Source organism: Scomber japonicus, chromosome 14, assembly GCF_027409825.1.
Source record: "Scomber japonicus isolate fScoJap1 chromosome 14, fScoJap1.pri, whole genome shotgun sequence".
NCBI classification, from domain to species: Eukaryota; Metazoa; Chordata; class Actinopteri; order Scombriformes; family Scombridae; genus Scomber; species Scomber japonicus.
The window spans coordinates 25,103,314-25,118,522 of NC_070591.1; the positions used below are offsets into that span (position 1 = coordinate 25,103,314).

General features: G+C 39.7%; 2 protein-coding genes across 2 annotated transcripts; both read left to right on the forward strand.

Annotated features, from left to right (window-relative positions):
• The first annotated feature begins 174 nt into the window (after positions 1-174).
• sirt1 (sirtuin 1) lies at positions 175-6,893 on the forward strand. The gene is made up of 10 exons (XM_053332652.1): positions 175-179; positions 808-1,190; positions 1,652-1,774; positions 1,898-2,133; positions 2,837-2,989; positions 3,991-4,138; positions 4,228-4,307; positions 5,457-5,640; positions 5,745-6,272; positions 6,543-6,893. The coding sequence occupies exons 1-10, from the start codon at positions 175-177 to the stop codon at positions 6,815-6,817; spliced, it is 2,115 nt and encodes a 704-aa protein (XP_053188627.1). The 3' UTR covers positions 6,818-6,893.
• A 2,468-nt stretch (positions 6,894-9,361) lies between these two features.
• On the forward strand, positions 9,362-13,318 carry cacul1 (CDK2 associated cullin domain 1). The gene is made up of 8 exons (XM_053332815.1): positions 9,362-9,812; positions 9,973-10,099; positions 10,724-10,826; positions 10,916-11,011; positions 11,118-11,220; positions 11,347-11,436; positions 11,591-11,729; positions 11,843-13,318. Exons 1-8 carry the CDS (start codon positions 9,488-9,490, stop codon positions 11,880-11,882), a joined length of 1,023 nt encoding a protein of 340 aa, XP_053188790.1. The 5' UTR covers positions 9,362-9,487; the 3' UTR covers positions 11,883-13,318.
• The last annotated feature ends 1,891 nt before the right edge of the window (positions 13,319-15,209 follow it).

Genomic DNA, 15,209 nt, shown 5'->3' on the forward strand with positions numbered 1-15,209 from the left:
GGTTACAGTTAATAAAGTCTACCCTACACATCATATTTGACCCCCAAAAAGTAACATCAAACAAGACAAACAAAACTAACCAAACAAAAAGCCAACGTACATATCTTTGACTGAAATACATAATGACATAATATATGACCCTATGATAAAATTATATATATTCATGATTGGGCTATGTTGTAATCAAAAGGTATACAAGTCATACAAAAGTTAAAGATCTCCTCCAGACATAAAATACTGTATGATCTGGCTAAAATCATTTAAATTCTCTCCTTTTTTCCCTCATTAAAAATTCAAAATCTATGAATATGCAAATGTATTTCAGAAGTTTAACTGCTGTACACAAGATGTCTAATAGCCTATTTCACTTGAGCACTGGTGGCTTCAAGTTTCCATATCACAAATTAGTTGTGATGTCACAAATGCTCTTAAACACAGCCCATAAAATCTGTTGTTTTTTGTTGTTTTTTGTTTTTGTTTTGTTTTTGTTTTGTTTCGTTTTTTAATTGAGCACAGAGAAAATTTCCACTTTCAGCAGATGATAGTGAAAATAACAACAAACCGTGAAGCTCCAACATCAACTGTAGGAACAAGAAGAAAAACACAACAACGTGAGTCACTTGTCATTATAGAAAACTTAGTTTATTCACCATTTTGAGCCGTCGTGAGCACTAAAAATAATCCGACGGTGTTTGAAAGCAGCAACATTTTTGTTATGGTTTTATGTCAGCAACGTAAAGCAAGTGGGACGTGACAGCCGCGTCCATTGGTGGAGAGAGAGTCACGTGCTCTATGCAAATGAGCCAGCTGTGTCCGAGAGGAAGGCTCTGCCCAGCGGCTCTGCGGGCTGAAGATGGCGGACGAAGAGAGCAGTCTCGGAACGGCCTTTTCAGGCGCCTCCGGTATGGACGAACCTGCCGCCAAAAGGGCGAAAATGAGTCCGGTGACTAAAGTCGCCGAAGCAGATCCATTCTCGTGTGTTTCTGGCGCCGCGGAGAGTTGCGAGGCGGCAGGGAGTTGTGCGCAGCCAGCGGAGAAGGAAGCGAAGCCGGTGATGGCGGTGGAGCAGGCCGCAGCGGGAGCGCCAGGCGGAGACAACAATGGACTGGGACTGCTGCTCTCCCAGCCGCACAGACCGGCTGTGAGACTACACGACAGCGCTGCACTCGGGACAACGGAGGAAGGTGCTGGTAAGAAAGGAGCCGGGCTCTTAACAAAGCTTCAAGGTTTTACACGCCGTGTACTTGTTTCACTAACTTAACCGGTTAAGTCAACTTAATGAGGAACAGAAGATATAATGTTAAACGCAGTAAATATGTGTGTGTTTGTTTGTGTGTGAGTGCGTGTGTGTTGAGTGGTGTCTACGTCTCTGGGCAGCAACTTGAACTTTTGTCCAGGTGCCGCTTAAAAAGAAAAGTGAAAACAGTCTGTGTGACAAGAATGGAAGTATTGAATTTCATGATTTAATATATTCCATCTACAAAACTTTATAACCATCTCTTACATACCAGTGATCTCATGACCAGTTAAAGTTGAGGTTGTTGTCATGGATATCGAAAGTAACGGACTAAAGTGGTTATTAAAGTTATCACTCATGAATAAGTCATGTCTCGTTTTATTTGTCCATTTTCCAAACTTGGCTGTGCTTTAGATTTTCTTGGGCATGACGACCTTCCCTCCAACGGCCTGGCTGTCACACCGGACCACATCACAGAAGAAGATGACAGATCATCACATGCGAGCTCCAGCGACTGGACCCCTCAACCACAGATAGGTAAGTAGGATTTGACAAAAGCTGTTCCTGTTGTACTTTTTATTAAGCTTGTGATATCAAATGTCAAGTATCAGTGGCACAGCCTCCATACAAGTCATGCTGAGATGTTGCATTCTTGACCAGGTTCATACAGTTTCATCCAGCAACACATCAGAGAGACCGACCCGAGGACCATTCTGAGAGAGCTGCTGCCTGAGACTGTACTCCCACCAGATTTAGACGACATGACGTTGTGGCAGATCATCATCAACATCTCCGAACCACCAAAGAGAAAGAAGCGGAAGGATATCAACACCTTGGAAGATGTAGTCAGGCTACTCCATGACAGTAAAAGGATCCTTGTGCTGACGGGTGCTGGGGTACGTATTTACAGCAGTATCACATAAATTGATTTTTTTTAAAAAGGTGCAATATGTAAGAATCAGAACCTGCTCTCATTAGTGACACCGGTGGTCATTAAGTGAATTGCAGCCAGCATCCTGTTGCTCGCAGGAGTACTTGCACCACATTAGCACAAACAAGCAGCATCACCAACATTAGCCAGTTCAAACCACAATATCACAATATATTTAACATACTTTGTGGCAATGTTAGCTTACCTGTCCAATAGGAAGAAAGACAGCACAGGGACACAGGTTAGTGGGCTCCATTTCTAAGTTCATGTTGGTTATGGTTGCATCGTGTTGTTGCTGTAGGGGATTGGGAGAGAGGCAAGGCACTCTGGAGCACGCATAAACGGCAAATCCTCTTTCCTTGCAAAACCATCCTGAGTCATTTTTTATATATACAGTACCAGTCAAAAGTTTGGACATACTTTCTCATTGATGTGAATGGGAAGGTGTGTCAAACTTGACTGGTACTGTAAATCAGTGCACATACTGTCACAAGCAACCGAGAAAGACAGTAAAAGTATGATTTTATTCCTCATCTCTTACTTCACATCCTGTTAGAGTTTTAAATTAAAATTCTTACATATTTCACCTTATAATTACTGAGTATGACTATGTGTAAGTTGTTATGTTCATGCTGCTAAGCCAGAATGCTTGTTTGCTGTTTTCGCAGGTGTCCGTTTCATGTGGAATACCAGACTTTCGCTCCAGAGATGGAATATATGCGCGGCTTGCTGTAGATTTCCCTGATCTTCCAGACCCTCAAGCTATGTTTGACATTGAGTACTTCAGACGGGACCCAAGGCCATTTTTCAAGTTTGCTAAGGTTTGTTTCATGTATGATTTTTCTTGTGCATATTCTAATTTGATACACATACATGCTAATATAAACCTTTTGTAAGGTGCTACAGAGATAATGTCATGCACAGATACAGAAGCCTCCACATACTTGGGTTTGCAAACTTTGTGATGCTTTTGGTCTTACAGGGAAAACAAGGAAGAAGGAAGTAATTAAAAATAATATTCATATTAAAGTATGGCAGCCAGTAACGACTGTTTTCATTATCAGTTAATATGTCAATAATTTTTTTATTTTAAATTGTTAGGTCTATAAAATGGTGGAAAAATGTTGATTACTGTTTCCCAAAGCTTAAGACATCCTCAAATATCTTCTTTTGTTTCACCAAACAATCCATAACTCAAATATATTTACTTCATTATCATTAAAACCAGACAATATTCATGTTTGAGAAGCTGAAATCAGAGAACCTTTTCTCCTTAAAGAATGACTTCAGACAATTAATTGATTATTAAAAGAATTGGCAATTAATTTAAAAGCTGGCAACTAATCAGAAGTCCATCATATTGTCACATGACTTCCAATTTCAGTACTTCTACTACTAGTACTAATATGATACAATGTTTTTGTTTTGCTTGAGTATACCCTAGATGAGATACATGCTCTTTGTCTAAAGGTCTATGAAAAAGCTTGTAATGTAATATATGATGCTCGGATCCTTGTGTGTAAAGGCATCTTTAGTGTTGACATTGTGTTTAAAAGAGGATTCAGATCTAAATCTAACATGAGATGCTCTTAAACCTCTTTAGTTTGAACTGTGAGACGATAATAAAAAGTGTCTTGAGCATATCAGAGGGATAAGATGTTCAGGTTGTGTTCTAAACTTATGCAGGTTTTGTCACAGACTTTAAAGTATTTTAATTTTACAGGTGCAGAGTTAAGAGAAGTCAGCACAGGGAGGATGTGCGTGATTATTGCAGTGTTTTGATATTTGCTCACAAGCGCTGAATGCCTGCTCTCTGTTACAGGAGATCTACCCGGGTCAGTTCCAGCCTTCACCCTGCCACAAATTCATATCTATGCTGGATAAGCAGGGGACACTGCTGCGCAATTACACACAAAACATCGACACATTAGAACAAGTTGCTGGGGTTCAGAGAATTATCCAGTGTCATGGTAAGTGGTACAAAGAAAGATATCGTTTATTGTTTTTAAATATATAAAATGGTATAGATAAAAGGTCATTAATAACTATTTTATTTCAGGGTCATTTGCAACTGCTTCCTGTCTTGTCTGTAAACATAAAGTGGACTGTGAAGCTATAAGAGAAGACATCTTTAACCAGGTATTTATTCATTACAAACTGATGAATAACACATAATAAATAATGCAGTATTGATTCTGCATTATCAAAGTCAGCAGGCACTGTGTTTGTATTAAGGTATCTCCTGCAGCTCCTGAAGCCTATTGCATACTCTGCCTGTTCAGCAACAATGGAACTGAAAAAGCATTTATAATATCCATCATTTCTGGTGGAGCTATAACATGAAAATACTCCTTAACAAGCAACTTCCAATAGTAACTCCTGTAGAGCCAAAAGAAGCTGATCTGTATACGTTTTCATTGCGTACGCCAAGCATTCGGCATTAACACAGTGGCTCTGAAACCAAAGGCGTAAAGTTTTCACAGCAGACATGTCAAACACAGATGTAACAAATAACATTAACTGCTCAATTACATTGCAATGATTGTAACAGAGCCATAGTTAATGTTATTAGTTCCACCTGTGATTTTTCTGCTATAACAAAATGTGTGCTGCGGAAAAAGGCTGCTGGCAAATGCTAGCAGGGCTATCAAGGTTTAGCGATATGTAGTCAGAGAGCAAAACAAAGTGCAAGATAAACTGACTTTTTACTGGGAATAAAAAAAAAAAAAAAGAGTAATGCTCTTAAATCACCTGCTTCCAAAGAGGGACTGAAGAAGTATACAGTTTACATGCCTTTATATGTAATGGAACCGACAAATATGTGATCAGCTGTCATCTTTATTTTGGTCATATCTTTTTTCATCAGCAATGTTCAAATGTAAATTCTGACACCCAGGTCTAAATTTGATACTTCAGCCATTGCAGTTAAAACATTGTGATCGTAAACACCAACCAGCATCATTAACTTCACAGTGATTTTGGTTTTGTAAGATTGAATTATGCTGAGCAAGCAAAACTTAGATTTTTTTTTAATATTACATGAACATATTTTAAAATGTGACATGAGGTTGTCAGCTGCAGGTTGTCCTTCCCAAACATATGGCAGCATCCATTAGTCTGTCAGAGGGGTGTAAAAGTAAATCAGTGCTGTAGTTGCCTACAGTGAGGACATTGTCTAGTATTGTGGATATTATAGACAGACAACCCCCATGAAAATAAGGTTGAAATAAGACTTTAAATTAATTTTAATACAATAGTTTGTTCTAACAAAATGTATTCCCGCTGCAGGTCGTCCCTCATTGTCCGCGGTGTCCAGATATTCCTCTGGCAATCATGAAACCAGATATCGTCTTCTTTGGAGAGAATCTTCCAGAAATGTTCCACAGAGCCATGAAGCAGGATAAAGATGAGGTGGACCTCTTGATTGTCATTGGCTCCTCACTTAAAGTCCGACCAGTTGCCCTCATCCCAAGTATGTTGATTGACATGAATGCAATAACCAGTGATTTTTATAATGTGCCTGCAGTAAATTCAGAGATTTTGGCATGAAACGGTTTTTCTCTTCATCCCATCTAGACTCCATTCCTCATGAAGTGCCTCAGGTCTTGATCAATAGGGAGCAGCTGCCACACCTCAACTTTGATGTGGAGCTACTTGGGGACTGTGACGTCATCGTCAACGAGCTCTGTCATCGGTTGGGCGGGGACTTTGAGCAGCTTTGCTACAACACGGCAAGACTCGCGGAGATCACAGAGAAACCCCCTCGGTTACCAGAACAGCCACCAAGCGAGGCCTTGTCTGCTTCCAGTGATGCAGCACAGGAGGAGCAGAAGCAACACAGTACAGACTCAGTAATTAACCCTCCAGAGGAGACAGAATGTCCGAATATCACAGAGACTGCTGGTAATAACATTACACCTCCAGAGCCTTGTCCGAACGCTCAGTGTCCCAGCGAGGAGACGGCAGAGCCTTCAGAGTTACCAGCAGAAGAAACACCAAAAGAAGAGGCAGCGGAAGTGAAGAGCCAAACCTCTAACCTCGAATTTCGTAGACGATGCTGGATGAGTCGAATCAACAGGAGTCCAATCAGTAAACGCCTCGAGAGTAGGTTTTACATCACAGAAGATAGAACATTACGGTTTAATTAACATAACTTTATATGTATTTGAATGAGAGACCTTGGTGATTTTAAACTAGCCCCTTCAGTATAGTTTTTCCCTCAAACAGCATGCAAATGTAAATTATATCTGATTACTCACTAAATAATTATAAATGCATCTTCTCAATGCCAAAACAAAGTATGTTTCAGAGTTACACATCAATAGAGTCTCTCTCAATACTGAACTGTCAATTGCTTGTATTTGTTTTCTACAGCAGGCCAGTACCTGTTCCAAGCACCAAATCACTATATCTTCCACGGAGCAGAGGTTTACTCCGACTCTGAAGATGAGACGTCGAGCTCCTGCGAGAGTGACAGCGAGGAGTCTGAATGCAGTGGAGATGGGCCAGAAGAAGAGAGCGAGCCCGAGGAAGCCAGCTCACTAGAAGAGAGACACAATACAACAGAACACACTTTAGCCAATGAGGCCACATCAAGTGTGCAGACAGACAGTACTTCTGAAAAGACTCAGAGCACCGCACACCTTTAAATGTAAAATACCCAGTCGACAAAGCACTAATTGTCTTTTTTATATATATATATATATATATATACATATATACATATATATATGTGTATGTATATATATATGTATATATGTTTCGTATATTTTTGACTCATCAACCTTACTATTATTTTTCATAAAGTTGAAATTGCGTGACAACTTTGTGTGAATATGCAGTAATTTTTTTCTCCTTGTTTTTCTTTGTGCCCAGATTGGTCACATGCATTGTGTCTGAAACATCATACTGTATACTACTTCCTAAATAGAATGCAGTAGTTATTATTTTATTTTATTTTTTATTTCTTTCAATGTGCTCATCTCATTTTGCATTCACATTTATAGAAATTTAGCTGCTTTTGTCTACTGCGGCTTAGTACAATTGTAACAGTAGATCAAGCTTTAACTCTTCAATTGCAGCCATTGCAAGCAAAACAAATCAAATGTCAATCTCAGTCTGTAGTGTGATCTCAACTGTGGTCTAATGATGTGTTTTACAGTTGGTTCATGTTACAATTGCAAAACATGTAAATATTGTAAGCCTACTGCCTGCTAAATAGTGGGAACTAATGAGTTTCAGACACATACATAAATTATCTTCAGACGGTTTACTTGAACACGTTGTCTAACCTGCAATATAAACGGTTCAGCTCTGCCCTCTCATGATGGTAAAGTAAAGGAACAGTACTCTTTAATTTTTAGACCAAAGAACAGTTCACTGACACGCTCTTACGTTGTCATAAGCTTTGTATGTTTATTCTGTCATTTAAATCTCGGAAAAAATATAATTATTGACAAGGTGTTCCTTCTGACATGTGGCAGCTACTTTTTATGGTCAAGCCTCTTATTTTTATACTCTGATGTGAGACATACTCATCAAAGAGTAGATGATAGTTTTTATCTGTACAAAGGTATACTGAGTTGTAATATTAAGCCTTAGGATTATATTCAATGAGCTCACATTGAAAAAAAATGGCACTTTTCTCCTTCTTACAAAGCCAATTTTGTTGCCCTTGTCACTTTTCATAGAACAGAAGTGTTAGAACAGTTTAATTCATAAGACTGAGGAGTCTGCTGCCTGTAAAGATCAAGTGTTAGCAGTTAGACATATTTGTTGGATTCATGTGTACGCCAACATAATTCACATTTCCAACACAATGTTTTGTGTACGGTTCAAGGAAATAAGTTTTTTTTTTTTTTTTTTTTTTTTTACATCATTCTAGTTGTTATTTCTTCTGGGGTTCTCAGTAAAAAGAAAAATAATGAAAAATACTGATCACTCATTTCTGTTGTTTCATACACAGTTGGGATATTTGTCATCATATAGAGTGGTTCACATTGGACGCCTTCCAATTTATGATGCAAATGTAGATAGTGCGCCCTCTACCACACATGAGCCCACCCTGTCAGATCATTACACTTTCAAAAACGGGTGAAAGAATTACACTAAGAGATCAAGTAAGGCACATTTTAACATTATTACACACTGATACAAGTTTTTTTTATAAGAGCAATACTACAAAAATGTTTAGCATTATTGAATCATTTTTTGTTATGAACTTTATTAATAACAATTCAACATATATATATCAAGTTGGGACAAATAACATTATAAAAACACTATATGAGTACATCTAAATCCAGATAGACTAGAGGGGGGAAAACTAATATAAATACACAAGATAATTAGGACAAACCCATTATGAATTCATATAATCTGACAAATATCCAGAGCAGCTCTTTCTCTCATTTAATATAATAAATGCCTTAAAGGATGCCACAACAGTCGTGTGTCTAAATGAATATTGAAACAGGTTTTTCTTGCTGTAATCATTCCTCCTGTACTGACCATTAGAAGATCCCTTAATAGTACACTTATAATTTAAGTTGATAGGGAACAAAATCCACAGTCCTCCTTCTGTTCAAACATTTTTTATTTATTTATTATTATTTAGCACTTTATCTGAAGATAATATGATGCTTCAGCTATCCAAATGAGTCAAATCAAGTAGATAGCTTTCAACGTTAGTCTTTATAGCAAAGTCCCTCTTTTCTTTTTGTCAGGTCTACTATACTTCCACTGGAGATAAATAGGGAAACACAAGTCATTTGATGCTAAAAAGACTAAATGTGTCAGATATCCACTTGATATGACTAACTCAGACTGCTGAAGCCTCATATAAGCTTCACATCAACTTTCAAATGCATTTTTGCACTTGATGACTGGGAGTATGGAGCCAAAACTAATGGCCCTGATTTGGCTCCATATGTGTGTACACCATCAAATAGATAGTAAACACAGAGTATGATGAACAGGAGGGATTTTTACAGTGAGGAAAACCTTTGTCACTATATGGGCACCTGGCTGCTGTTTTAAGACAGGCAGAGAAAAATGTGAACTTGTCCTTTAACGGCTCCTCTTTAGAATCACATTTCACACCAGTTGGTGGAGGTAAAGCACCACATCTCTGTTTGCCAGCAGCGAAAACGACACCGCGAGGTAGAAGAAGAACTACGACGTGTCGTAAAAAAAAAATCCAGTCAACAACAGCAAACCCGAGATGGACTCCGCTGCAGACTGACACTTTGTATCTTCATTGTTGTGTCTGAAGATGCGGATCTAACGAAAGCAGGCTTCGGCACGCTGGGGCTGAAAAGATGGAGGCCATGGAAGACGACAGTGTGGAACTAAAAGACGATCACAATCACAACTACTGTGCGAGCAGCAGCAGCAGCAGTAAAGTCCGCTTGTATCTTAGCAGCCAGCTGTCGGCTCCGCAGCCTGTCTGTGCGGCGCTGCCGGGAGGAGAACCGGGGACCCGGCGGGGGAAGCAGCGGTCCGGCAGCAGCAGCACCGCAGCGGGGTCAAAGTTCATGGACTCGGATTCAGGCAGTGAGAGCAGCGAGGTCAGTGAGACAGACTGTTCTGCTGCACCGGCCGCTGTCGAAGGGAAATTCACCCTCGACTCGACTTCCAAGTTCCGTAAGTTGGTTTTCCTGCAGGGCCTGAGGTCCTGCAGCCGCCCAGCAGCTCGGCCCCGGCCCGATGCTCCTGTCTGTCAGGCCTTCAGTCTGCTACAAGCAGCTGTCTACCGGGTCAACAACATAACCAGCTGTCCTCTTCTTCCTCTTGTTCCTCTCAGTTTTAAATGCAATGGCCGTAGAAGACTACCGCAAAAACCACTGGCCAAACCTGGAGAAGGCTATCGACCGTCTGCTGATTCAGAACCCCACAGACCACATCTCTGTGTCGTATGCACAGATATACAGGTGAGCCACAGCTGGAGGACCAGTTATTGTACACACATCTGTCAGAAAGTAGGTCACGTCTGTACACTAACTCCACAAAACACTACAGTAAATACTCTAAAGTATAAGAAATGTTGGTAGATTTATGATGGCTTTATATTTTCATATTTTCTAGATTGAGACAGCTAGAGCCTCAATGATAAGTCGATTAATTTATTAGTTTCCAACTATGTTGATAAATGTTTGAGTCATTTTTTTTAAACGAAGAAAATCTAAATTCTCTGATTCCAGCTTCTCAAATGTGAATATTTTCTGTTTTCTTTCATCTTTAACAATAAATTGGACTGTTGGTCAGGACAAAACATGAAATATGAGGATGTTACCTTGACCTTTGGGAAACAATGATTTAAAATGTTAAGACAATCAGTTGATCAAGAATATTATCAACAGATTGATCAATATTGAAAATAAAGACAGCACAGGTGAAGTGATGTTGAAATCACACTGGATGTGACCCAGATTTACCAAAACAACATCCTCTGTTGATGGGATACACTCTGTAAAGTTTCTCTACATTTGAACTTAAACCAGAACTGCTGACTTTCCTTCCTGCTCTGATTTCCTCTTTTAAATTTTTTTTTCTAGTTACGTCTACAAGTGTGTTTGTCAGCAGCACTCTGAACTGCTCTACAATGATTTGACATCCAAAATAACAAGTCATCTACAACAAGTATCCACCCATCTACAAGTAAGAGAAAAGCTGCAAATGCAAGTGAATCACTAAATAATACATAAAGAGACTATTACGTACTAATGCTTTTGTTACCTTGTTTCCAGGCCAGCTCACCTGAGAACTTCATTGAGACCTTCAACATTGCGCTGACTCAATACACAGCTTCTCTTCAGTGCATAGTACCTGTATTTATGTACTTGGTAAGTAGTATTTTATTGTTGTAAAACCACAGAACTACACAAAACTTGGACTATTATATCAGACTTATAACCCATATAAACATGTGCTTGTTATTGTTGCTTTCAGAACAAGTTCTACATTGAGTCCAAGCTGAATAGAGACCTAAGAGAGGATCTGATGAAGCTGTTTGCTGATCACGTTGCAGAAAAACACGTCAACACACTGATGCGTGAGTACATTGCTTCAGTTTATCAGGATATGTGTGTAGGGTTGTGGCAGGTGCACTAAAGATGTTTTATTCCCAGCCATCAGAAATGACCCCTGAGACATTTTGTGTTTTTTTTCTTTCTTTTAGCTCTTCTCATTAAAGCTCATTCCATGCCTTTTGAAGTGCAGCCATCAACAATGGCCAGTGTGGTTAAAGGCCTCTACAGTCTCCGACCAGGTGAGTCAGGCATGTGTTTGTTACGTGTATATGAGATGTTTTAATATCACAAATTTCTCTGTTTCTTTCTTCTTTTTTTGCCTTCACAGCAAACAAATATCACTTTAAACATCATCTTCTGACTCCTAGATTGTCCCTTTTCCATCTCTTTCAGAGTGGGCCCAGTTAGCTCCAGCGCTCTTCTCTGGGTTTATTCCACAAATCAATCCTCCGGCTGTGGAGTCTCTGCTGTCCGACTACGCCGCTCACGACCAGAAGCTGCAGATGGAGCTCTCTATGAACGGATTTCCACGGTCAGTTTTGCAAGTTTTGTGAGTCTCGGATCTGGTTTCGTATTATAACCTGACTTTTGAGCTCGTGCTTTACTTTAAATGACTGATGAGTCTCTCTCTCTCTATTTTTCCAGAGGTGACCAGTCTCGCAAGCGGGCCAGCGATGACTCATGATAGGAGGGGCTCGGAGTCAGAACTATTACTGTGCCTCCAACTTCTTAATCGCACGTTGGCTCACTGCACTAGGTACAATGTTAACAATGTGTCAGTCTCATCTCTCTCGACTCAAGGTCACTTAACACTGTGAAGAGCAAAGATGACATGACGTTGGGAAGAATCTACCGCACTAAAAAAAAAACGCCGGTATTTGTCGGACGCTGCCGTGCGTGCCAAGATTTACGTTTTCCCTTATTTTTCAGAGTGCCTTTATGGTTCTGACTGAGTATCCTATCAAGAGAGAGTGGCTGATCATGGGTATTTCATTCCTAACCTTTAACATGGACGTGTCTTGTGTCGTTTTGATAACCCTGGGCTAATTAAGACTTTCTATTGCTGCTAAATAACACAGTCCACGTGTTAATACTACAAATCCCCTCATTTCACCTACTGTGTCTGTAACTCCCGAGGCTTCACTCAACACAAATGAGTGTGGGAACAACGGGAACTTGAGTCATTTGACCTCAACTATGATTCTTTTCTTCATGTTGCCTTTACTGTGTTGGTAAACCGGATTGTATTTTCCAGTTATACCAAAGAGGACTTGCTGTGTTTTTTTTGTTTTTTTTGTTTTTTTTTCTCTCTTCATTTACAACACATTGAATTCAAAGTTGACATTGTTAATGTTGTATGCTGTCTGAGTCACTGAGCCAATTTTTCTACTAACAAGTTTTAAGCTGTGGTTGACCCGTTTCTTTTTTAGATTCGAGTAAAATCATCCATCATCATTTAGAACAACATGTTTGTTTTAGCCTCGTGGGTAGAAAAGACGGGGATTGCCACGTAAGACATTACACTGAGTGCCAGAAAGCTCAGGCAAACACCTAAAAGTATTTGAGGATTTCCTAATTACACTTCAGTTTATGTGACAGCTTTCCTGCTTCGTCCCTTAACTGTACATATATTGAACCCGAGGCTTCAAAAACTTCACCAAACACATTATATGCAAATGTTTGGCCCAGGTCTGATGCACTTGTACATTAAACGTTTCTAACATGTATAGCCTGTTCATGATGTAAATAGTTTTTGTCTTTGCGGCGTGGTCAGTGTACACTAGCTTTCATCACAGGTGCATTTTTGTTTTAACGATTCACTCGAAACAGAAGGATTTGATACAAGCTGTTACACTGTTTTAAGTGTGATGTTAGACACTCAGGCTTGCTTTTCATTTCCGTCTGTGAGTCTCATTGTCTATCGAATACAGTCAATTTAATAATCACAGGGCACGGGGACAAATTTGTTTTCCACTCTTTGAGGTTTTACTGATGAAGCTGAATAAAATCAGAATCACTGCAGATGCCAAACACTGGATGTATTATGTTACTTTCTGTTTTTTCTTTAACGTGTTGCAAAAAATATCCATGTTAAAACAACTGTGAATAAATTCCACTTGGCTCAAAGGCTGTTTCAGAAATCTCTTGCACAGAAATACATTTTTTCCAAAAACCAACATGATCCATGACCCTGCCACAAGTTTTAGCATCAAAGGACACTAACAGTATTTTTTTTTACAGTGCATCACACACACACACACACACACACACACACACACACAATGCTTTGAAACTGATAATTGCTGTTAATTTGCTGTGTTAACATTAGTATACAAGAGGCTCAGTGAGGGGCTTCTAATTCTGTAGGACGGACGTCTCTGACAGACCACTGGAGGTGGAATCCCTTTACAGCACGCCCCCACTGGCCAATGAGCAGGGACGCCACCCAGACACATGGGCCAGGCCTCCCTAAAATAACCTGAGACCACTGCACTGACAAATGTTGCTACGTTTACTGGTGACAGGTTACCCTAGCTACTCGGCTCCATATTTTCCTGTAAACTCCAAGGTTAACTCCTGTGCAAAGAAACCGGGAAGGCTGGACAGCTGCCTGTGTCCAAGATTTCCCCAGGTGGCAGCAACCGGAAAACTGGAATCTCCCTGTTTGAGCACAGGTGCACTCTGAGGATTTACCAGTCCTTTCACAGGGGCCAGCTGGGTTTATTCTGAAGGTAAAACACACCATCCCCTAATTTAATTGTTGTTCACAGTGTCCAGATGATAGTCTTTCAGCATCAGCCTCATATGCTGTGAATAGCCTCAGAAAATCTCTGACATTGAGCCTCAGACAGGCTATTTTTATTTGACAGTCTATGTTCTGCTCCTATTTAATTAAATTATCTGCAGCCTGCATGGATGTTTGTTCCTGTGTTTAAGCAGAGGCCTGTTGTTCTGTGTGGGCTGTTTTAACGCCATGTTTTCTCACTCAGCAGTCTCCCATTTATGACAATTATAGTCCTGTTTGTGTAATTTGATTTATGATTGTTGTGACTGATCAAAATTACGATAACAAGGGCGCACAGGATGAGGTGGACTGCTTTTTTTTGTTGATTTTCTGTAAACTGACCCCTCGCTATTATTAGATATGACTTGGTGGGCTTGGAGCCTGTTTGCAAGGGATTAATGTACACAACAGCTGCAGCTTCAGGTCTGTTGGAAGGGCATTGCTGCCTCTCTTAATTGCGCCGATTTGAGTGTCAGTAGCATATGTGTACCCTATCTCATGTCTGTATTCAACACGCTGCTCATGCCGAGGGTCAAAAAGTTGTGAAAAAACTAAGCGTCATGTAGGTGTTACTGTGGGGTGGACAGGGATGAAAAAGCCTGTATGTAACCCATCAGATCTGGTGTCAGGGCATGAACCTGATAGCCTGTTGAGGCAAGAGGAAGGCTGAAATTAGGCTAAAATAAAAAGCTATTTTTACCAGATAATTCCTGCTTTTAACCACAGCCTCTGCATTCATGTTCTATCTTTGCACCAACTATTTAACATGAGATTGTTTATTGTGTGTTTATATCTTCGGTGCATATCATGTTTGAAAAATAGTTTTTAAATATTCAAAAGGATGAAAAGCAAGATATTACAAGATAGATACTTATTACTTTTCCTCTGTGTTACACTCCATGGCTCCATCAGTCATTATTCCTTTAGTCACTTCGAGGCCTGTAAGAAATGTCAATGACTTAATGCATGTTTTTTTATCCATTTATATACACTTCACATTACTGCTTATACATTGATATATTGATGTTTCATCTTCCAGACAGCTACTGGTTACAGTTATTTTGAGTCCAGCATGAATATCAACTTTTAAAGATCCTGAGAAATCTGTGAAACAGGTAAACACCCAATGAAGATTTAGTTTCCTTTATTTATTTTGTCAGTTAGGTTATTGCACAGTAAATCAGTAGCAAATGGACTGTTGGTTTCAGTAATTTAATTGAATTAACT